General features: G+C 32.9%; 1 protein-coding gene across 1 annotated transcript; it reads left to right on the forward strand.

Moving 5' to 3' along the window:
- The first annotated feature begins 6,588 nt into the window (after positions 1-6,588).
- LOC124537473 (pupal cuticle protein 36-like) lies at positions 6,589-14,898 on the forward strand. Its single transcript, XM_047114335.1, has 3 exons — positions 6,589-6,739; positions 7,622-8,258; positions 14,070-14,898. The coding sequence occupies exons 1-3, from the start codon at positions 6,731-6,733 to the stop codon at positions 14,366-14,368; spliced, it is 945 nt and encodes a 314-aa protein (XP_046970291.1). The 5' UTR covers positions 6,589-6,730; the 3' UTR covers positions 14,369-14,898.
- Positions 14,899-25,131: the final 10,233 nt, after the last annotated feature.

Here is a 25,131-nt window from a genome sequence, read left to right on the forward strand (position 1 = left end):
TACCTATACAGAATTTGTCTAAATCAGTACTTAGGAGTGGGCGTAAAAAATCCAAATGGTCAGGATTGCATCAAATCCTTTCACATTTTTACGCGGTTAACATACCATTGATCTATTGAGGAATTACGTAGAATACCTAACACGTTCAGGAAATGTTTTAGTATATAAATGTTAACAAAAGGTACGAATCAATATATAATTAATTCCATAGATAATTGCCAATGGTATTTCAAAAATTACGATGCTAAAATTCTTTACCTGGATTTTTTAAAGGGGTAAAAGCATTATCCCAATGGCACCCTTCACACTTCCAGAATGTGCTGAGCGTATTGACGGAACTAGTCATTATCTCTCAAGGCAGCGTTCGTGTTTACTGGCCAAAAACCCAAAACAATCATCAGTTCCAAGTATATTTCCTTCCAGTATAGTACAATACTATGCTTGGAAGTATATTTAAATTTTTATTATATTCTATATTCAAATTTATCTTAAAGTTTTTCATAAATGTGAACTAAGCGGAAATTACTGTAAATATCATAACTATACTAATATTGTAAATGTGAAAGTATGTCTGTCTGTCTGTCTGTCGATCTTTCACGACCAAATCCGAATTTGATGAAAATTGGTATAAAGCAAATCTGAACTCCAAAGAAGGACATAGGTTTTTGTGCCTAACACATGACAACCAAACCACTAAAACGAGTGAAGCCGAGCGTACCAGTACATAATATGTGCATGTTAAGGCTAAGTGATGACGTCATTCCTTACACGAATAAGCCTGAATAAAAAATATACGATGCTCTCATAACACCCTTTTACATCCTGTTTGAAAAAAGAACACAGTCAGTTGTCGGAATTCCTTGTTTTTATAAATTAATGTTTTTTTTTTTTAATCTAGTCAGGTCAAAGACAGGATCATCGGTGATAAAAAAAAGACGATCGCTCGATCGATCACGGACATGTAAGTTTTTTTCAACGACATACGTAATAATATGTTTAGCTGAATTAATTGGAATTTCATATATTGAAATCTTAATACATTAAGACCGCTGACGTCACTCGACGTAATTTTAGTTGTGTTCCTGTTTCCAAAATCAAAAAAATTGTGTCTTATTACAAACAACAACAGCCAGTAAATTTCCCACTGATAGGCTGAGGCCTCCTCTCCTTTGAAGAGGTTTGGAACATATTCCACCACGCTGTTCCAATTGATGGAATACACATGTAGCAGAATTTTTATGAAATTAGACACATGTAGGTTTCCTCACGATATTGTCCCATCACCGCCAAGCACGAGATGAATTATAAACACAAATGAAGAACATCAGTATTAAGTGATGCTTGCCTGGGTTTGAACCCGCAATCATCGGTAAAGATGCACACGTTTTAACCACTGGGCTATCTCGGCTGATCTTAAGAAATATATTAATTGACTCTAAATAGAGTATAAAACAAATACAAATACATAAGTGCGTAATAATTACGACTTTAATAAAACGTATATAGCTAATAAACTGTTCACAGTACCCTAATCACTTAAGTTTTTGTTAAAATAATTAACATCATACTTATATATTTTTTTAATAACATAACATAATAATGCTGAAATTATCGTTAGGTTGTGTCACGTAACTAGACGGCCGGTGCGTGATTAACGTCCGGGTTTATTTTTTTAACTATATTAAGTACATTAGCAACATAATTATCTTATATATTTTTATTTGTTATAAATAATTAGGTACACAGATAATTCGTAAAGTCAAGAGCCCGGATCCACAAATTAATGTTAACCATTGATGAAATTCTAATCCAAGTTTAGATGAGTTTAATTTGTGTTTATTATTTAGATTTAAATTTGTATGTATTAAGTATTTATATATGTATATGATATGTATTAAATACCTGAATCAATATTTCTTTTCGTTGAATTAGCGTAGCTAAAAGAAATATCTGATCTATTTTTCGTTTGATTACATTATTATTATTATACTCAGCTATATTATACACTACTAAGAGCTTATGACTAAGATATAATTATCTTTAATACAACGCTATTACACTTAACTATGTATTTCAAATTTATTTTAGTTTAAAAATTTCCATAACAGTTTTGTCGATGTTCAAAATACGATTTTCGCAAATCCATAGTGAATACCATAGACTAAATAAGCTTTCGATCAATGACATCACGTAAATTTGCTGTCAAATATAGTTTAATTTCCCTTTTCTCCAGTATATATATATATGTATGGGATCAGAGTAATGTAAAAAAAAAAACAAACAAAAAAGAAATCATTATTTTGCAGATATTTTATATAAACAATAGCAATATCTTAATTGAAAATCTCCATCAATATAACTGTTATTTTAATAATAAACTAACAATTTTACTTACACGTAAAGTAATTCACAAATAACTATAACTAGTGAGGCATAAAAAAATATTTCAAAATGTTTCATGATTCTCACGAATGAAAGTAATACGGGATGAAATATCGTCGAGCAATTATTTTTAAACGCTTACTTGCTTTAAAAATTGTACGATATTATAACTTAGTTTGGAACAAAAACGTATTATTTTTGTCTTTTAATCTTTATGTCGCGATAAATATATATATTTTATGAGTAATATATTTTTCTCACACTCTTAGTGACCCTAAGTGGTTTGATTGTTAAGTAATATAGAATATATAAAATTATGTGAAGTGTTGAAAAAAATTTTTGCTTTAACGTACGAAAGATGTACTTACAAGTAATATTTAAAAAAATAAACGTATTAAAGTATTTTATATTTGTTATACTAATATTATGAATGCGAAAGTGATCGAAAGTAATTTTGTCTGTTTGTCTGTTGCTTATTTACGGCTAAAATACTGTACGGAAATTGATGAAATTTAGATATAAAGAAAGCTCATCCACCAAATAGGGCCATAGGCTGTTTTAATACCTAATGCCTAACGACTAACCTGTAAAACGTGAGTGACGCTGCGGGCGACCACTAGTGTTCTACACTGAAAGATAATGTGAAGTCCGAACTGATTTAAAAAAAAAGGAAACCCTTAGTATAGTTTCCTTATTTGAAATTCTTTCTATATTTGAAATAAAATTAGTTTGAGAAATGCTTCATTAGTAGGTATATACTATATTTCATATTAAGAGTGTTAAATGTCTAAGAAAAAAATAACTAGTCAATCAATTCCAAAAGAGTCATACATATTGAAAAATTATAACGAATGATCTTTGACTCAATGAATTACATCTTTTAATTGCAGTCAACTCCCTGACTGACTCGCAAACAAATGAGTGAGTACTCTGTCGGTAGCAAGAATATAGGTAATTGTCGTAACATATCTTGCTGTGTCGTCAAAACATTTTAAAATTATTTTCGTTCTAATAAGAGCAGAGACGAATGAGTCCGGATAATTGGGATACTACTGTATTTATTAATTACCTATAATTTCTATGTCCTTAAGTTTTATCACCCAAAAAAGTGTGTTTGTCCATGTTGGGTTCGGGCGAATATAACGCCGTGTGTTTTCACAGTGAGAATCCGTAATTACTGTCATCAGAATAATATAAACCGCATCACCGCTGTTTCCTAACGCGAGCCACTGATTGTTATGTATTTATCTAAATTCACCTGGGAATAAATCAATGAGATTCTAACTCACTATTACAAGTTAGGTAAAGTACGAGACTATTATCCTTTGATTATTTACACACATATATAGTAATTAAACTTAACTTTACTTGGCGGTAGGGCTTTGTGCAAGCCCGCCTGGGTAGGTACCACCCACTCATCAGATATTCTACCGCTAAACAACAGTACGCAGTATTGTTGTGTTCCAGTTTGAAGGGTGAGTGAGCCAGTGTAACAGGCACAAGGGACATAGCATCTTAGTTTCCAAGGTTGGTGGCGCATTGACGATGTAAGGAATAATTAGCTGGTCCGCCAACCTATTACATAAAAAAAGGAATACCCAGTGGTTAGAAAGCATGTCTTTTAACCGGTAATTGCGGGATCAAACCCAGGCAAGCACTACTGAATATTCATGTGCTTAATTTGTGTTTATGATTCATGTTCAGCGATGAAGGAAAATATCGAGAGGACCTACATGTGTCAAATTTCATAGAAATTCTGTCTCATATGTATAACACCAACCCGCTATGGTAAAGCGTGGTAGAATGTATTCGACCAATTCAATGTAGAAAAAGTTCATAAGTTATTTACGTTGTCTTGGGTCTGGGCGTTTGTGGTAACATCGTTACTTCTGATTTCCCATAACACAAGATTAGCTACTTACATTGGGATCAGAGTAATGTATGTGATGTTGTCCAGTATTATTATTATTGACGAATTTATTTTCCTACAATATCATTTTATAGATTACTATATAATAGCAGTTTGTAATGAAACGGAATTATAATCCGTCACTTATTGCAAGCACGTCTGGTAAGTATGTCGTGATGTACCTCAAACCTTGTTACATATCTCTTACACTGGCTCCTTCACCCTTTAAACCAGAATACACAATTCCTAAGTATTGTTGTTTGGTATTAAATGTGGTAAGGGTAACCCAAACCATTTCGCACATAGGTCATTAACATTAAAATTGATTTTGAAATTTATTTTTAGAAAAACACTTTATATTTTCACATGTACAAATTGCGACCCACAATTTAATAATCCCTGTACCGTTTCTTGATATATCGGCTGAGAATTGTAAAAATCAAAGTTTTAAAATAATAAATTTCTATGTATAGTACACATAACAACAACAACGGCCTGTAAATTTCCCATTGTTGAACTCTCCGTTTGAGGAGAAGGTTTAGAGCATATTCCACCACTCTGCTCCAATGCGGATTGGTAGATGCACATGTGGCAGAATTTCATTGAATTGAATTCCGTCGAGCACTAGGTGATTGATAAACACAAATTAAGCACATGAAAATCCAGGTCTGGGTTTGAACCCACAATCATGGATTATAATGTACCTGTTACTACCACTAATCCATCTCGGTTCATAGCTAGTACACATAAACAAAATTCAAATGATTCTAGTTTTGCAAAAACGGTTTCAAACGAACGGCTAGACTTTCATTATCAATAAAATTTTACTATCGAATTAAAATTAACAATGACTTCGCTGTCGAAAATTCTAAAACGATACAATGTCAAAATTTCACGTTACCAAATTCGTGGTATTAGCAAAACGAAGCTGAGATGGTTCAGTGAAACTGAACTTTAACTGAAGACTATGGGTTCTAATCTGGACATAAAAAATCATGTTTCATTTGCGCTAATTAATTTTTTGAAAAATAAAGCATCTTTATTAAATTTGCTTGTGTCATATAAAATTCGATAATGTATCCACGAATACTCTTTGTTGAGGAGTGGTGGAATAAACTCCAACTGTTAGAAAAGAGAGGAGGCTTTGTGACATAATTAAAGACATTACAAAATATACATTTACAAATAATGCTTAGCTAATGTTAATTGTTAATAATTTGTTTAAACATGATAAAATAAAAGTAAATAATGCTAGTAATAAAATTATGAGTCCGGCGCCATATATATAGTGCAATATTAAGTATAATATATAGAGTAATATAACATATTACATTGTTCTACCACATTCAGTTACAATTTCACAATTGTAACACACACAAACAAAACAAGCATTAATTTTCATATATATAATTTATAATTATATTCGAAATTTGTAATAATCAATACATTACATGGTATAAAAGTGTGTGTCTCTGTGTATGCTTAGATCTTTAAAATTACGCAAAAGATTTTGATGTGGTTTTTTTTAACAGATAGAGTGATTCGAGAGGATAGTTTTTGTATCTAATACATGGACAATATATTAAAGAAACACTGATAATTTTAGAAGTTTCTAATGTGAAGTCTTTAATAAGCAATTATGTGGTATATTTAGTATTAGCACTTCACCCGTACATTTAGTATTATGCATCTGTGCGAAGCCGGGTCGCTAGTATTTAATAAATAGAGAATAATTCTAAAGAATTGAACCTATTTACCTCATGACTCATGAGTGACTAAGTAGTTTTATTCAAGTTCAAGTTATGTTGGGCATTCTCGCAATTTTCGATATTACGATTTTGTAACATAAATTATATTTGTCTCGTTTAAATAAAGGCTTATGTGAAAATCATCGAACATCATTTATGTAAATCTATTGCAATATTATTTTCATACATTTATAGCATAGTGATCGATGTTTTGTAATACCTACTTAAGCTCTTATAATCGAAACTTAAAACGAAACTTTCAAGTACAAACAAATCAGTCATAATAACTATATGTATATTTAAAAAATCAATACTTAAAATAATTAAACATTTTTAATAAATACTTATTTAAAAATAAAAGCCTTAAAACTTTCGCTGTAATCAATAAACGATTAAGTAAATTAAAACAAAATAAAAAAAATTATAAATATTTAAATAAAGAACGCCAAATAAATAATAATAATAATTAAAATTCATTTAGTACCAAAAATGTGCAACATATGGCAGACTTCGTCCCTTACTCACACAATCTATAAGGGAGACCTCACTGCCGTGATGCGCTGTGTATGGCCGTGATACCATTTTCATCAAGCATTCTAAGCCAAGGAGGTATATAACCATCAGATCATCAAAGCAGAGCACAGTTCATCGCAAACCATCCAAGAAGCATCATTGAAAATAATAATTCAATATGAAACTGGTGAGTTTAAGATAATATTAATTTATTTGTAACGAGGTATCTGATCTATATGGATACCCCTTGTTTCGAAGGCTGATTGTCCGTTTTTCGCACTTTTCCAAATTATCATTTAATTTTAATAATATTGGATTTTAATTTTTATTGCGTTCCTGAGGGATTTTAATATTCGGGATATTCAATTTTTTTAATTGCATTAAATTTAATGCATTTATAGTAATTACCCCCTAAAATTCAAACCCCATTAAAATTACCAAGTTTGTTCCACAATGTATTTTAGTATGGAATATTATATTGGCATATATTATTATTATTTTTATTTAAGATTTTCATAAATATATTTTTCACCGCCATTTTCGAAATGAAAACTTGTAAGTGGAATTTTCTTGTCATCGTTAAAGTTTGATATTTTTTTTTGCTTTGGGTTTTTTGGAAAAACCACAACCAAATTGCTTTAATTTACTTGGTATATTTATAAATTATCAAAGGCTTAAGTCTAAACATATTCAATCTGTAAGGTAAAAATAATTACTAGATAATTAATTTTTCACGAAATTATGGTCTGGAATGTAATTCCTATTTTACGAAGTATGAACAATACAAATGCTTACGGGCCTAACATTTAAGTTTGTTGACATTTATGGACCTCGACCTTTTCTAGAAAATGGCTTAGATTCGTTATATAACTTTTACCATAGATATAAAACGATATACATATCTACAGTATAAACTCATTTTCTTTCATTGATACATTTATTGTATGAAATATATTTCCAGTCAATCAACAGTTTATCCAATTTTAGAGGCTAAATAGAAATTTCGGTAAAGAAAGTTAGTTAAGAATTTCAGCTGAAATTTGGTAATAATAATTTTCTTTAATTGCAGTTAGTAGTTGCTGTTATCCTCGGTGCCTGCTCAGCAGCCCGCCTCGACAATGCCTACCTCCCTCCTAGAGGAGGAGCAGGTGCAGGATATGGTGCAGGATCTGGAGCGGGAGCTGGCGGCTTTGGATCTGGTTTCGGTAGAGGCGGAGCTGGCGGTGCCGGTGGATTTGGTGGTTCCGGTGCCGGTTTTGGTGGTGCCGGTTCCGGAGCTTACGGCGGAGCTGGCGCCGGTGGTTTTGGAAACGGTGCTGGTTTCGGAGCTGGAGGAGCTGGCGCTGGAGCTGGAGCTGGATCATACCAAGGTGGTTTTGGAGGCAGGAGCAACTCAGCTGATGCTAACGCCCAAATTCTGAGATTGAACAACGAAGTAACAGCCGAAGGATTCTCTTACGATTTTGAAACTTCCAATGGCATCAGGGCTGATGCGTCCGGAGTTGCCACCAATGGTGTCCAATCTCAGGGTAGCTTCGCTTACAAGGGCGATGATGGCCAAGACTACAGCATCACCTACACAGCCGATGAGAACGGCTACCAGCCACGTGGTGCCCATCTGCCAACCCCTCCTCCCATCCCAGAGGCTATCTTGAAATCCTTGGAACAGAACGCCCGTGATGAGGCTGCTGGCATCGTCGATGATGGTAAGTCCTCCAACATGTATTCTATATTACTTCACAATCTTACGATCATTGTAAATAACGATACTTTACAAGTCCATAAACTTTCCGCACCCCAGAAATTTATACTTTAACGAGCCGACAAAAGTAGCAATACTATGTTTTTCCAAATTTTAGATCTTCTTGCAAATATCTCTTATATGTTTGACCCCAAATTAAATCAGAATGCCACTTTCGCGATAATTATATCTGAAAGAATTATCAAGTCATAGACTTTTTTTCTAAGGATCTTGTTAATAAGTTGGGTAATATTAATGGCGCTGTATGGTAACGTCTTTTTGTACGATCATTATGTAATTTATTGGGTCAATAATTATGAAATAAAACGTACATAGGTTTTTGCTTGGCTAACAAAAAGCGCTCACTCGTTTGATGATACAAAAAAATAAAACGTGTTGTCAATTTCGTACATATTATTAAACTATTTGGTTTTTCTGTTCGGTACACTAAAAACATTAAGTCGACTGCTAATATAAAAAAATCGGAGTAATTTCAACCAAATATGGTGAATAATCTCATAACCTTGCTGTCCTTTAGTAATTTGTAATGTGACAATATTTTTTTATTCAAACGAGACTTAATCATTCCTAATGATGTATGGACTCCTTGGTAATTAAATATTTAGAGTGCCTCTAGTAAAAAGTTTCTTCGATATTTGAAATGATTTTATAAAGTCCGTTCTTTTTTAATGCTGAAATTGTGACAAGATATGCATAGATTATAAAGTGAATACATATCTCTAGAACATGTTCGAAAATAAGGTCACTCTACTGAAATAATATGAAATGGAAGACACTTCCAGTTGCAACAGTTCGCGTGATCGTTAGCAACCAATCTGGGGCAGATGGTGCAGAGGTCGACCTTTAATTGTCTCATACCGCAACTGGTAATCATTATGACAGATTTAGATATACTAATTTAGCTTCGAAACATCTATGTGGAAAGATTTAACGGCGTTCCATTTTCAAAAATTTCATTCTAAAATTCTTAAACATATCAAAGATATAGTAGTAGTTATAGTACGACACAACTTAGATGTAGCATCGGCTAGTTCAATAGAAACAGCTCCTCGTTTGTGCAAAGATTATATTATAAGAAATAAATATTGGTATTTTGGGATAGCGTACTTATTTCGGATGTCATCGGTTTTACGAATTTTGCCGATGCTGCATCTAAATTGTGTCGTACTATACAAATATTGTGAATATTACGTCAGTCATCAGAAATCGTTTGTATATTTGCGTCGTGACCGCTATCCGCGTTCAAGGCGTGGCGAACAGCACCGATGTGCTCACATCCTTTAAAAAGGTTATTCCTTAAAGTGAAGGTATGGGAGCGTTAGCGGACGATCCATTTACTGATCTAAATAATAGACAAAATCGTGACGAGAACGAGTGAGTTTCGAATATTACAGAATACAAATTTCAAATTATTTGTCAAATACCAAGCACGGCACGAAAATTTCATTTCGGTAGTAATAAAACGTAAACATAATAAAACTGTTCGCTTTATAATTTTATATCTATCATAATATTATACAAAGTATGACAGTTAAATAGCGTGCTCACTGGAGATGAAACGTTAATAGAAGTTATAATGTAACATTACTTCATCTTAAACGGGATCTCAGCTGACTAAACATCGATTACTTTCATATTACTATTTATGACGATCACGTTATTGGTGATTGAACCTCGATTAAATCATATTGACTAATATGATGAAATATATCTCTAACATTTAAAATAATACGTGGTATTTCTTTAGATAAATATTTCGTCCATACAACGTGAATTTTTTCCACTGTTGGGCTAAAACCTCTTCTCCCTTTGAGGAGAAGGTTTGGAACATATTCCACCACGCTGTTCCAATGCGGGTTGGTGGAATACACATGTGACAGAATTTCTCTGAAATTTGTCACGATGTCATTTCCTCACGATGTTTCTTTTCACCGCCGACTCAGAGATGAATTATTAACACAAATTAAGCACATGAATATTCATTACTTGCCTGGGTTTGAACCCGCAATCATCGATTAAAATGCACGCGTTCTAACCACTATAGTCCAAAGAATATTCGCAAAACATAGTAACAATGTTGTATTTCGCAATGAATGCGTTTGGAAATTAAGGGCTGGTACAGTAATTCTAATATTAACTCTTGCATGAGAATTCGCATTATGACCGTTTGCGAAATGAGATGCACTGCCTTATTTTGTAACGCCATATTTACTTCATAGTTCTTCAAAAGGAAAAACGAATGGCTTACGTGATGTACTATATTAGTATTCATAAAATAAATGAGCTTTAAATCATTTTTAAATGTAAGGAATGTTAGTGGTCCCAAAATTGCACCCGAGCATTTCAGATTTTAAATACGCCTTATTATTGTACTCTTTTATCGAGTTGTTCCATCGTCACGAAATAATTGTATCAATTAACTCACAATGAAGCTGAAACGGTTTCGACACGTCCGTTTATTTAACCCTAAGATGCAATCGTCTCATGACAAAGTTGTTTAACGTAACTAGGAACGCATGGGAAAAGTTAACAAAGCAGTTGAGGGTTATCTTGCGCGTCGTGTGTTAAATCGTTCGCTTTGAATGTTTCTCACATTTGTTCAGAAATGATCGTTGCGAGTTCAATCTTTTTCTGAAGTAATATTCTTAATGACCATTTGGATGTTATTTGAAATTTTCGATTTAAATTGTTATTCGTTTTTTACGATTTTAGACTATGCTAATTTATCTATGAATGTTACACTGTCAGTGTAGAATTTGCGTTATCGTTGCAGATATTAATGACAAAGGTCAAACAAATCGATTTTATTATCGAGTATATATATCGAGTCTATACATATATAATCGAGTATATACTAATATTATAAATGTGGAAGTAACTCTGTCTGTCTGTTTGTCGCTCTTTGTTGATCAAACCTATAAACCGAATTTGATTAAATTTATTATGAAGCAAATTTGAACTCCAAGGAAGGGCATAGGCCACTTTCTTACCTGACACATGACAACCAACACCCTAAAACGAGCGAATCTGCGGACGACTATTAGTGTAAAATAAAAGTAAAGTGGACTTTTTTACGGATAGGTACTTTAAGAGCTTATTCCACAAAGCCACTTATGTCATACTAATTATTTGGATCCATATATTATATTTGTATGTATATATTTCCTTGGTCTAAATTGTCATTTTTTTTTTAAATCTTTTCCCAATATAATACAAATCTCACATATATGTACTAAGTTCAAGTTATTATAAAGTAAATTCAATTTAAATCCCCTTCAATCTAAACGCAATCAAGCTTTGTAAGAATGTATTACAATTTTTAACCGGGTCAAATCCTTTATGTAAGCTCCCATCCATAATAATCTCCCGCCATTGCATAAATAAGATTGTATAATATTTAATTGAAACATTACGCTGGGAGCGTCTTGTAACATTATTTAAAATCAATTAAATTTCAAATAGAACAATGAGATGGTCCGATTGTTAACGATAAGTTAACATTTACGAACGATTACGGTCTAAAATAAACACCATCAAAATTTCATTTGATTATAATTAATTATGTAACTCTAATAAAAATCGAGGAAATTTTTATCTACCAACCCTACTTTGGAGCAGCGTTGTATAAGCTGCGAACTTCCCAAATGATAAGTGACCTGAGCCCAACATTCATCGTAGGACATACCTTTACTTTATAGAGACATCGTTTTGTACCATAATAAGTTTATTTACATCTTGATAGCATTTCAAAAGAACTAAAACAAACAGGCCGAGTTTATTATCCAAGTGTGCGTGATAGCATAGCTAATACTTGACAATCGCAATGCGTATTCTTTTCTACTAGTGTGCGTGGGTGGATAATACAAGTATTTTTGTCACGTTTTCAGTTTTGACAGTAAATCCAGACATGTCAAAATTATAAGTTGATAGGCTAATATATGATTTGAGTTAACGATAATCTACAATGTATAGTTGTTATGCTAGATATATAAGCAACATATACCTGTAAAAACCACTTAATTGCGTTGAATACTTTTATGATTACACGTTGAAATATAGAAGATACCCAGGTATTATTACCACATGTTTTGAAGTACATAACATTCGTACAAGCTGGTAGAATCACATATTTTGTCTTTCATATTTATTCAATAAATTTTTAAATATGTCAAATAATTCTATACACGTTTATATTTAAATAATTCAATAATAGCAATGAAACGAATTCATTTTTTATATATCATCATTCGTTTTAAAAAACACCTCTACAGGAAATTAACCTCTACCAAGTTAAGTTTTATGTCAAAGATCTTTGTAAAGTATTTACATTTGCATACAGCTAAATGTTTAATAAGCCATACTTGTATTATACCGAACAAAAACAGAAATATATCAAATATAGAAGTTAAATTTGTTGTCAACTAAAATAACTACAGATATTCTTGCCGATTATTCTCCTTAGAATCTTTATCGCGAACCAGTGGTAGCTTAATGTAAAAATAACTTCGTAAATTACCAATTCAAGAGTTCTCGAACAAAGTATATTTTGATGGTACAAAACATAAGATTGCTCCAGTTAAGTAAAAGGTGTGAATCTCGCAAAGGTCAACGTTTACAACTTGTAAGTCGGAATTGTTACCGATCACAACCTTGAATGGCTTTCGGAAGAGACTGTCCCGTGAGGCCAGTAAACGTTCGGATGGTGATACATATTGAAAACGATCTAATATTTAATATCTGACATTTATAAAATAGTTATAATACCAACAAATACAGACGATACAAAACGTTTAAATATTTAACGATAGGGTCTGACATTTATTAATTAGTTATTATGCTACCAAATACAGATGTTATTTTTTATATTATACTGGTTGTCTTTCGTTCAGTAACTCTATATATTAGTACAGTACTTTTTCAATTACAATTTAAAATTCTTGTTTGTCTCTTTTTTTCTAATAAATACGATATAATGAATAAGATTAACAATATTATATAGGTACCTATTCATGTATGTGTAGGTTATAATTATTAGCACAGACTACAAAATATAATTTTAATATTTTATTGCATATAGGATCTAAATTAATAAGTCAAATAGTTCTTCATATTCAAAGCTAATCATCTCATTTTACAAAAATAACACTATCAGTCTCAATGCACTATGATTAAATTATTTTCATTATAATTTGCATAAATACTTTTTTTTTTAATTTGTGACGTAACATTGTCGTATATGATAAATATTAATAGCGTTTTGTATAAGCTTGTTTATCTCCAGTTTAGAAGCTCCACATTAATCATCATAGCAATTCATATAACATGTGTATGTGATGCATTGTAAATGAAATATATGTTTTGTAATTTAAAATAATTTCAATTTACTATCAAATAGTTAAAAGCTATATTTATGTTAAGTGCATATCGTCCATTAGTCGAAATTCAACCATAATGCGTTGCCAATAAGAATTACATTTGAGATAATAGAAGTATAAGATATGACTTTTTTGTGCTGTATTTTTTTAATATTCGATAATTGAAAATCAGCTCAGCTACGCTTCAGCTGATGAACTAAAAATATTATAGGCTTAACAACCACATATATGTTTTATTAAATTAAATACAATGTTTCCATTTATTAAGCTCTCTACTTATTATTGTTCAAACCAGAGCTTAAAACAATTCTGTTTATGATTAATATAATATGATATTTGTACAAATGTACTTAATTATAATGCTATGCTTTCTTTTATAGGCTCATACCGCGGTGAAGGCGCGGGCAACGGCGCTGGTTCTTACTCTGGTCAAGGAGGCTATTCTTCCCCATCAAGCCAATACGGTGCTCCTTCTCGCGGCTTCGGTGGTGGTGCCAGTGGTTCCGCCTTCGGTGGCTCTTCAGGCGGCTCTGGTTTCGGTGGCTCCAACGGTGCCTCAAGCTTCGGTGGCTCATCCGCCTTCAACGGCGCTGCATCTCGCCAATACCTGGCCCCCAACGCTGGATCCAGAGGGTCTGGCAACGGCAACTTCAACTCCCAAACCGGATACCGCTACTAAATGAGGGACAATGAAATATATTAGCTCGGTTTTTCTAATACGAATAAATTTGGAAAATATTTTAAAACCACCGAATATCCACAATCAACGACGGTCTTTCGTGATATTCGTACAAAAAAACTTGGCTAGTAATTTTACGTGAAGATAAATTGTTATATTATTTTTAGCGCCCTCTGTTGACAATGATAAACAACGAAATACGCTGTGAACGGTATACGTTATGCCCTGTATAAATGCTAGGCAGGATCAAAGAACTTGGCTTTGCACTGCCGTGCACCGACTCAATACTCAATCGTCTATTTACACAGTCTTTCTTACCTCTCATCTTCATTAATGATCTCAAATAACATTCTGCCCTCTTACATTTCATTTCTTGTTAAATAATTTTACATGTAAGTTCTAGATTTTAAAAGGCTATGTAAATGGACAGTTCTAGACGTAAGTTGAAAAAAATGTATAAAAAAAGTAATAAACATTAGTTTATAACGATTGTAAATATGATACGTAATGAATTAAAGTTATAAAGCAAATTTATATTTCTTTTATTTTACACATAATATTTACACATATTTATAATTAAATATAACTAAGAACAATAAATATAAAAACATATAAAAACTATTTAAAAATCATTCGAAATTTAAAAATGCAATATCTGCAAATGCAATAGCTATGACACTTAATTTTTTTTTTAATTGACACAGGGAAAGAAACATTCATTCATAAATATAATATAAATTAATATTTTTTTATTTTTTAAACTAAGAATAGCAGTTTAAAAAAAGACTTAATAAACAGATACATAAGTATAAATATATGGTGATAACATTAAAAGTAATCGACTCAAAGCTCGTTCGTCACCATCTATTATAGACATAAAATTACCAGTTTTTGTTTAGCCGTTAAATAACATATGCCTTTTACTATACAACGTCTTCCTTTGCAGGACTTTGCGCAAGCCCATTTGGGCAGGTACTACCTGGACATCGTATATACCAAGGAGTAATATTATTGCTGTGTTCCATTTCAAAGTATGAGTTAGCTAGTGTAACTACAGGTACAAGGAACATAACAAAATCTTAGGTACCGATGCTGTTTTTATGAAAGAAGTGATTAAAACTTTATACGTCAACAATGTCTTATGTGTGGCTTATAATATGGAAAAAAAGTCGAGTGCTGACTATTTTAGATTTAAAAGCGTAACAGCGTTTGTGAGGGTGAAGTGAGCCAGTGTAACTACTGGCATAAGGGACATAAAATCTTAGTTCCCAAGGTTGGTGGCACATTGACAATGTAAGGAATAGTTAATATTTCTAACAGCGTCATTGTCTATGGATGATGGTGACCTCTTACCATCAGGTGGCCTATATGCTCATCCGCCAAGCTATACCATAAAAATAAAAAACAAAAACAGCTTCACAATCGCCTTTATAATGTAAATTAGTATTATATAGGTAATATATTTTAATACGTGTTCTTTATTTCGATATTCCACAGCAATGGAACTTCAAAAATTAAAACAAAAGAATCTAACCGATATAAATATTCTAATTATACTAAAATTTAATGTTATAAACAATATTAAAATTGTCAACTGTCCCGCTGGTCTAGTGACTAGATATAAGGTCACAGATCCCAGTTCTGGGTTCAAAATCTAGGCCTCTCTCATATTGTCAGTAATAACCAGGAGTCTTGAAGATCGAATTTTATACATTCCGATGCGTCGACGTACGTATGACCGATGACGGTCCTGTGTCAGAATTTTTTGCTTTCATGTCTGTTTTGTCAAACTATCAGATTATGACAGTTAAGCTAGAGACTCTCTTCGGGATGTTTTAACAAAGTAGAAATACTCACAGTTGCGTCACGATATATTTACAACAATATTATGTATTCACAATGGCATTGATCACTTTGATAAAATCAGTATTAATCATTGTACTATCTGCACTAGAAGTAAGAATAAGCTTATAACGCCAAGTTTGCGACTCGGCAAAGTTTATTTTTTTTTTTATGGCATAGGTGGCAAACGAGCAGGAGGCTCACCTGATGGAAAGTGACTACCACCGCCCATGGACATCTGCAACACCAGGGGACTTGCAGGTGCGTTGCCGGCCTTTCAAAAAGGAGTACGCTCTTTTCTTGAAGGTTCCCATGTCGTATCGGTCCGGAAAACCGCCGGCGAAAGCTGGTTCCACAAAGTGGTTGTGCGAGGCAGAAAATGTCTGAGAAATAGCGCTGTTGTGGATTTTCGGACATCAAGGTGGTGCGGGTGAAACTTAGAATTTTGGCGAGATGTCCGAAGGTGAAATTCAGCAGCCGGGATTAATCAGAACAATTCCTCGGAACATTCCCCGTGAAAAATTCGGTAGAAGATGCAGAGTGATCCGACATCTCTACGCAAAGCCAAAGGATCAAGGAGATCGGAAAGGGCTTGATCGTCGATAACTCGAGCCGCTCTACGTTGGATGCGGTCAAATGGAAGGAGCTGGTACTGGGGAGCACCCACCCAGAGGTGAGAGCAGTACTCCATGTGAGGCCGAATTTGCGCCTTGTAAAGTTTAAGGCGATGGGCCGACGTGAAATACTGTCCCGCCTTGCTGAGCACGCCCAGCTTTTTTGAAGCCAATTTGGCTTTGCCTTCCAATTGACCGCGGAACTGAACGAGGCTCGAAATATCAACGCCTAGTATTCCGATACTACCTGTAGCGGCTATCGGAATGTTCTCAAATCGTGGGGATACGACAAATGGTGTTTTTTAGCGGTTAACGCGCAAACTTGCGTCTTTTTGGGGTTGAAATGGACTAGATTGAGCCGGCCCCAATTCGAGACTTCGTTTAATGAAGACTCGATTTCATACACAAGTGTGTTCCGGTTCTCTTCGACGTTTGTCAATAAATCCGCAGACATTTTTAGCTTTGCCAATTCGTAAATTTAAATCGTTTATAAAAAATACATGGTAGTGGTATGGTGATGGTAAAAGAGGCATATTATTCGATACAAGATTTTATAGATGATAAAAAAGCGTGGAGTTAATACCTGTTGACTTCCAAGCAGGATATATTAATATTGTATTTAACTAACTTGACTTTGTATTTTTAAATGTTGAAAAAGAGTAACTACTGAGTTTCTTGCCGGTTCTTCTCGGTAGATTCTACTTTCCGAACCGGTGGTAGCTTCACTTAATTGTTAAATGACGATTAAAAAGTGCTTGTAAAAGCCTACTTGAATAAAGTTTATTTTGATTTGATTTGGAATATAGAGAGTGCACCTGAGTCTGAGATTGTTTAGAGATTCGAGCCGAAATCCTTCATTTTTATTCAATTGTATTTCAGGATTACACTGTATTTTTTCCACTTCCTTACTTAGATTGGCTAGTAGAGAATATTATTAGCGTAGTTGGATAACTTCACCATATGTACGTATAATCAAATTTGTTTGTAAAATTAGAATAACCAATTTTTACTAAATACATAAGCACGGTACATATACTAATTATTAATATTTTTTCAATCGTTGTCAGTCTGTTAACTTGTTCCAGATAATCTCTAGAACGGTTGGACCGATTGGACTTTCACTGGCAGATAGCTGGTGTAATGAGAAGTAACTTAGGCTACAAGAATGGCTTTTTTTGTGAAATTCAAACACGCACGAAATCCTCGGCAGAGCTAGTCCAACATAAATTAGTATCGTGCAATAAATCATTATAAAATAAATAAAATTGAAATCACCTCTTTAATAATCAGCGTCGTGGTAGTCAACATTAGTCATATAATCGTCTAGATTAAGATAAATTGCATTCTGTCTAATTTTGCTGAGTTATAACTGTAATTACGCTGAAGCTTCAACCTTACTAGGAAGCAGGATTATTAAGACCATGACCATTATTTCATTAGAGGCTTAGAAAAAAAATGACACAAGAAAAAACGGTAGGTGATTTAGGCGCCAAGTTTGTAATACACTAGTAATCGCCCGCGATTTCACTCGCCATTTAGGGTGTTTGTTGTCATGTGTTAGGCAAACAAGGAGTATGTTCTTTCCTATATCTCAAGTTTGCTTCATACCAAATTTTATCAAATTCGTTTCAGCGGCTTGGTCGTGAAAGAGCGACAGAAAACAGACAAAGTTACTTTCTCATGTGAGCCGAGATGGCCTAGTGGTTAGAACTCGTGCATCTTAACCGATGTGATGATTTCGGGTTCAAACCCAGGCAAGCACCACTATATATCTATGTGCTTAATTTGTGTTGTTTAATTCATCTCGTGCTCGGCGGTTACGAAAAACATCGTGAGGAAACCTGTATGTGACTAATTTCATTGAAATTCTGCCACATGTGCATTCCACCAACCCGCATTCGAACAGCCTGGTGGAAAATGTTTCAAGCTCTGTCCTTAATGGGAGAGGAGGCCATTAACCCAGCAGTGGGAAATTTACAGGCTGTTACTTTACTTTATTACTTTTACTTTCACATTAATATACATAGATAACTTAGCAATTTATTTATTTATTTATTATCTATATTAGCAACCCGCCCGGGTTTTACACGGGTTCAATGCATGCATTGGTGTTTTAGAAAATAATAACGAATTCTTACATCGCCAATGCGCCACCAACCTTTTGAACCAAGATTATGTTTCCCTTGTGCCTGTAGTTATGATGCCTCAGTCATCTTTTTGCTTGAACACAATAAAATTATAAGGCTATACATGTAAATATATAAAATAACCTGACCAACTGATTCATCATCATGAATCTAGGTCGTCAGGACAATTTATTTTTGGCAAGGAAATAGAGAATTGAAAGTTTGTATGGAAGACTCTAGTTTTTTAAGTTCGAATTTTAAATTGACGTTACTCTTAAATTTATTTAAAATTATTCTGTTATATAATCAATTTACCTACGAGTAAAGCCGCGGGCCACAGCTAGTTCGATATAAAAGCGTTCAAAAATACTTATAAAATAATATATATATTATGTAAAATATTCTACAAATATCTTATAATCATTTGAATATCCTCTTTTCAGACATAATATAAATTAAACTAATAATAACTAACGATGTACAAACAAATAATTATATAATCTAAATAATGGTTCTCATAATTATAATTGTAATTAAAGATCTAAAAGCATAACAGAAATGGTATATAATTATAACACAAAGAGGTGTAAACGAAAACTAAAGGTACCTTCATAAAAGTACTTTATGAAAAAACCTATCCTTTTTGCAAAATGGGTCCAATTATAAGGGGTTTTTTGGCGCAGTAACAATGAAGCGTCAATAGCGCATTGGTTTACGGAACGCCTGTTGTAGGATCGATCCTGGCTCAAGGCTATTGTTATAACTTACACCCACTCCATATAGAAGCTAATTGATATAATATTAGTAATGTTTTAATCAATAGTTAATATGGAGCATTAGTAGTATTCTAATAGAGGTTTTAAACAAAAAATAATCAATCATTACCCATTCCTTACGTCAATGTATTAAGTCAAGGTACGGGCTAATTGCAAATGTCATTCAAATCCTAAATATAAACTGTCAAATTAGAATTGTTTGTTTTTACGATATAGGTGGGCAGATGGGTAAATGGTAAGTAGTTGTCACAGCCCGTGGACAATGGGGCTGTAGGAAATATTTACCATTCTTTACATGGCCAATCTGATGAATGGGTAGTACCTTTTCAGAGGGGTTTATAAATCCCTACCATAATAACTTCAAGTTGTAAGTTGTGTCATTGTGTTTCATTTCTAACAATATTTTTATTCTATGTATGACGTTTGTATGCATGAAAATGATGGAGTCATTATTATTACAAGAATATTAAATCATACATATTTGTAGCATAAAGTAGGAGTGTTCTGGTGTCTCAATTAATAATATCTTGAACTTATTATGACTGGTCTGCATCCTCTTTGTCATCAACTTAAATAAAACCAACATGACGTATTGTATAATTTATTATAGGCCTTCAGTTTATACATATAACCTTTTGTAAGTAACTCATAAAAATAAAAAAAGTTTCAAACCAATGTGGCTGTTTTATTTAAGATTTTTAGGCCATTTTTGTACTACCAAGTTCATGCATATTTCAACGCCAAACACTCAGTGTTGTTGATTTTTGATCATTTGATTTGATTGTTGATTATTCATTTGTTATTGATGAAGCTTTATACAGAACAATTTCACATTTTCGAATTATACACACGGCCTGAAAGAATTTAGCCGCACAACAGATTCACGTGCTTTGCGAGGCACCCGAGTGAATAGACTTCCAGACACACAGACCACTCTGTAATTGTTTGTGTGTCTGACTCCACCTGATGATTATTGGTGCAGACTTACACCAGCACTTTGTTATAAAGATAGTACCCCTGGCTTTGGAAGTACTTATATAGTTCTATAACCTGTTTTTATATCACCAAGTATAAAGTAGCTAAGACTGTGGCTTATAAACGATGATCGCAAATTTAAATCCAGGCATGCAGTGAAGTGAGACCCCGATTTATTGGCTAACTGGCAAATCATAAAAAATCTGCACCATTCTTAACATTTTAGGAGGATACCTTACCAATATTCGCACCTCGTTTTAACATAAGTCATAAAAATTAAAACCATTAAGTTTAAACTAAATTGAAATATACATAATGTTGTATGAAAATCGTAAAACCGTAAATGGTCGTAAGATTCCAATACACATCACTGCCATAAGCGTTAACGAGTTACATAAGCGGTCTATCTATCTAGTTCAAAGAGATCTGAAGGAAGATTCACCTGACCTCACGCATCTCGATGTACATGGCTCGGCGAGACGGCCAAGTTTGGTATTAAATGTAATGCTGTAAATGGTATGAAGATGAGCGTAGTAGAACATACACTTGTCCGCAGTTGTACGCACAATTTAATTCGATGTTTTAAATATAATTCTGTTGTGGTTGTCCGTGCATTAGAAAATATCCAATATGCTTTTTTTTAAGGCTGCAATATACAATTATGTTATATACATATTTGTCGTATAATATCTATGGTAAATTATTCGTAGTAAAAAAAACTACAATCAAAGTGTATTCTTACAGGAATTAAATATTATGTTTAAGAGAAACATATATAACGGATCTGTTTTTAGTATAGTCTACATATTATGTATGTAATTTCTATGATTTGCACTACAATAATAAAAGTTTTATAAAGTTTATACAGGGTTATTGTTCATTCGACGTATTCTCCAGGTGATAGTATAGATATTGGTAAAGGTAATTTCAACCCCCTTATGGATGATGCAAAAATAAGTATTTTTATAGTAAATGTCATGTGAATGTCAAATACATATCACAAAAATTTATTTAAAAAAAGTATGTATGTATGTAGGGACTTTTTAAGTAAGGGACGGTTAATATTTCTAAGCTCGCCATTGTATATGGATGGTGATCACTTAACATCAGGTGACCCTGTGAACTATCAATTACATAAAAATATCAGAACAATAATGAGTCAAAATATATTATCAGTCTGAAAATTTCCTGTAGTTAAGGCCTCCTATCATCCAGAGGAGAATATTTAAAGATTATTCCACCACCACCATAATCGTGGCATAATTTAATTCGATGTATGTGTGTTTCTTTGTGGAATTTCCTATATCACTGAGCACTATTGATTTATATAAACAAAATCTATGTAGGCACTACTAATTAATCAGTTTATTTAATCTGAAATATCAACAATAATTTATAAAAAAAAAGTCCCACTGAGTTTCTTTCGCCGGTTCTTCTCAGGTCTGAGATATTATATTCCGAATTGGTGGTAGATTTTTGACAATCGATAAGAAAGAGTAAACACTTCTATTTTGAATAAAGGTTTTTGACTTTGACAATACTTTGTACATTAAAGAGTATTGTATTGATTTGTTCCGGTTTGCAGGTTGAATAAGTTTAATATAATATGTGTTATTACAGACACACATGACACAACATATTAAATTAGAGTGCCATTATCATCGTTCAGCATTGATGTCTATAGACAAAGTTGACTAAACCCATGAATTCTATTTGTCAATGAATTATAATATATATTCATTAGCATTCGTCGTAATTTTGAAACAATATGTAGTCCTTTCAATGTAAACAATACAGATTTAAAGTTAGTTTAATTTTTGTTAAAAATTTTTTTTTATCAAAACCTAGTATAAACTTAGTCATCTTATTACTTATGATATTTGCGATCAAGTGTGTGTAGTCCCTGATTATGATGATATACCGAGTCGTCACGATCGCACATTAAGCTTCAAGAATCTGAGAAAATTATTCGCCGCTACTTCTAATTGGATATACATTATTTATGAGAGAATATATAACATTTTTGTAAAATTATACAGTTTATCGATTTTTCTTTAATATATATAATAATTATTGTATAATTATAACCATCTTTTAAATTAATTTGTATTTTTTTAAATAAAGTAGCAACGCCTTTATTTAAGTAATAATTAACCTTTCAATCAAGCTTAAAAAAGGGCTAAGGGCTGTAATTTTCAACCGACTTCAAAAAGGAGGAGGTTATCAATTCGTCTTATTCGTCTCGTATTTTTTTTTGAGTCGGTGTCAGCTAAGAAAATCCTATAGTATATTTATCAACAAACAATACGAGAATACTTTAAGAAATATGTTTTTTTACAAATTACCTTTTATACGATGATATACTGGGTCAATCAAGGGGCTATCGCGTCTTTCTTTTGATTGATTGTTGAGATTTGTGCCCGTGGCTGACACCGGCTCCAAATATAACAATAACTATAACTACGTTATATAATCGTGAATCGACTTTTAAGTAGTCTAATACTTTTCATTTCATTTTACCTAGGAGGACTCTAAAATTTTATTGAAAATAAATTTTTAATTGTTTTAAAATAGTGTTTTGTTAGAAGTCGGTTTTTTTTTGTTAATTTTTTTTATCTATAATAATAATAATAAATATTGGACAACATTACATTCATTACTCTGATCCCTTTATTTATTTACATTTATCTGATCTGATGTAAGTAGCTAAACCAGAAGTAACGACGGTACCATAAACACCCCGACTCAAGACAACCTAGAAAACTAACTTTTTCTACATCGACTCGGCCGGGTATCGAACCTGGGACCTTTGAACGGCGTACCCATGAAAACCGATGTACACACTACTCGATCACGTAGGCCGTCGAAATTAAATAAAAAATAAAATAAAAAAATATTCTATTAGGAACAAGTAAAAATTACATAGTAGGACAAATGTAACCATAATAACTACATTAGTTATTAAACTGTGTCGCAGTTATTAGGCCCTCCGCGGAACAATACAATACGATGTTCTATACAAATATAAAAATATTAAACGAAAAGAAAAATTATAGTTAAGCTTAAAATTAGGCAAAAACGTGTGTGTATGTGTGTGTGTGTGTGTGTGTGTGTGTGTGTGTGTGTGTGTGTGTGGGTGAACATGTGTGATATTTATTTATTGACAATTAGGAGGTTTTCGATTTCATCATTTGACCGTTCTTTAAGCCAGGTAGTTATTGATTTTTTACATTGACTTAGAATCAAAGGGTAAGTATTAACTTTTTTATTTAAACGTTTATAAAGTAAGGAGCCGAGGAAAGGGAAAAGCCGAGAAGAGAGGGCAGATTTGACAGGATGAGAAGGGCAAACAAGGTCAGATCTCCGTTTATTTGTAATGAGGTTTGGATCATAGGGTAATTGCCCTTTAATTAATAAATATACATTCAGTAAATACAATAAATTATATTGACTGAATTATATTTATTAAACGTTAATTAAAATATTTATATGATTTTGATAAGTCGTTTGATTGGGTGCTGTAACAAACTCTCACAATTATTTATCAGTCTGCTTACCAATAGAATAATACCATACCTGGCTTTATATAACATTACCTAACCGAGTTTTTTTCCGGTCCTTTATGGTAGAATCTACTTTCCAAACCGGCAGCTTTATAATTTATTACTGTATCTTGTCTGTCGAAGCTGCTTTTTCACAGTCTCCGTAAATATTTTCTTAACGACAGGATCTGATAGTGATTATAAAAGATTGCCTTGGTGGTACGAATTTGTGGTAGATACCATCCGCTTATCAAACGTTCAATCACCAATGATGAAGACTCAGTATTTATTAAATATACAATACACTGATAAAGTACGCATTTTTTTATGGTATAGGTTGACGGACGTGTCACCACCACTAATAGACAATGACGCTGTAAGAAATATTAACTATTCCTTAAATCGTCAATGCGCCACCAACCTTGGGAACTTCGGTATTATGTCCCTTGTGCCTGTAGTTACATTGGCTCTCTCACCCGTCAAACCCGTACACAACAATACTGAGTACTGTTGTTTGACGGTAGAATAACTGATGAATGGATGGTAAGATGTTAAAAAAGGCGTGGAATTAATTCTTGTTAACTTCTAGGCGGGATATATTACATACATATATAATTGTATTTAGCCAACATGACTTAAGAGCCGAGATGGCCCAGTGTTTAGAACGTGTGCATCTTAATAGATGAATTCGGGTTCAATCCCAGGCAAGCACCACTATATATATATATATATATATATATATATATATATATATATATGTGCTTAATTTGTGTTTATAATTCATCTCGTGCTCGGAGGTAAAGGAAAATATCGCAAGAAAACCTGCATGTGTCTGATTTCATCAAAATTCTGCCACATGTGCATTTCACCAACCCGTATTGGAACAGC

The sequence above is a fragment of the Vanessa cardui genome, chromosome 18 (genome assembly GCF_905220365.1).
Source record: "Vanessa cardui chromosome 18, ilVanCard2.1, whole genome shotgun sequence".
Classification (NCBI taxonomy): domain Eukaryota; kingdom Metazoa; phylum Arthropoda; class Insecta; order Lepidoptera; family Nymphalidae; genus Vanessa; species Vanessa cardui.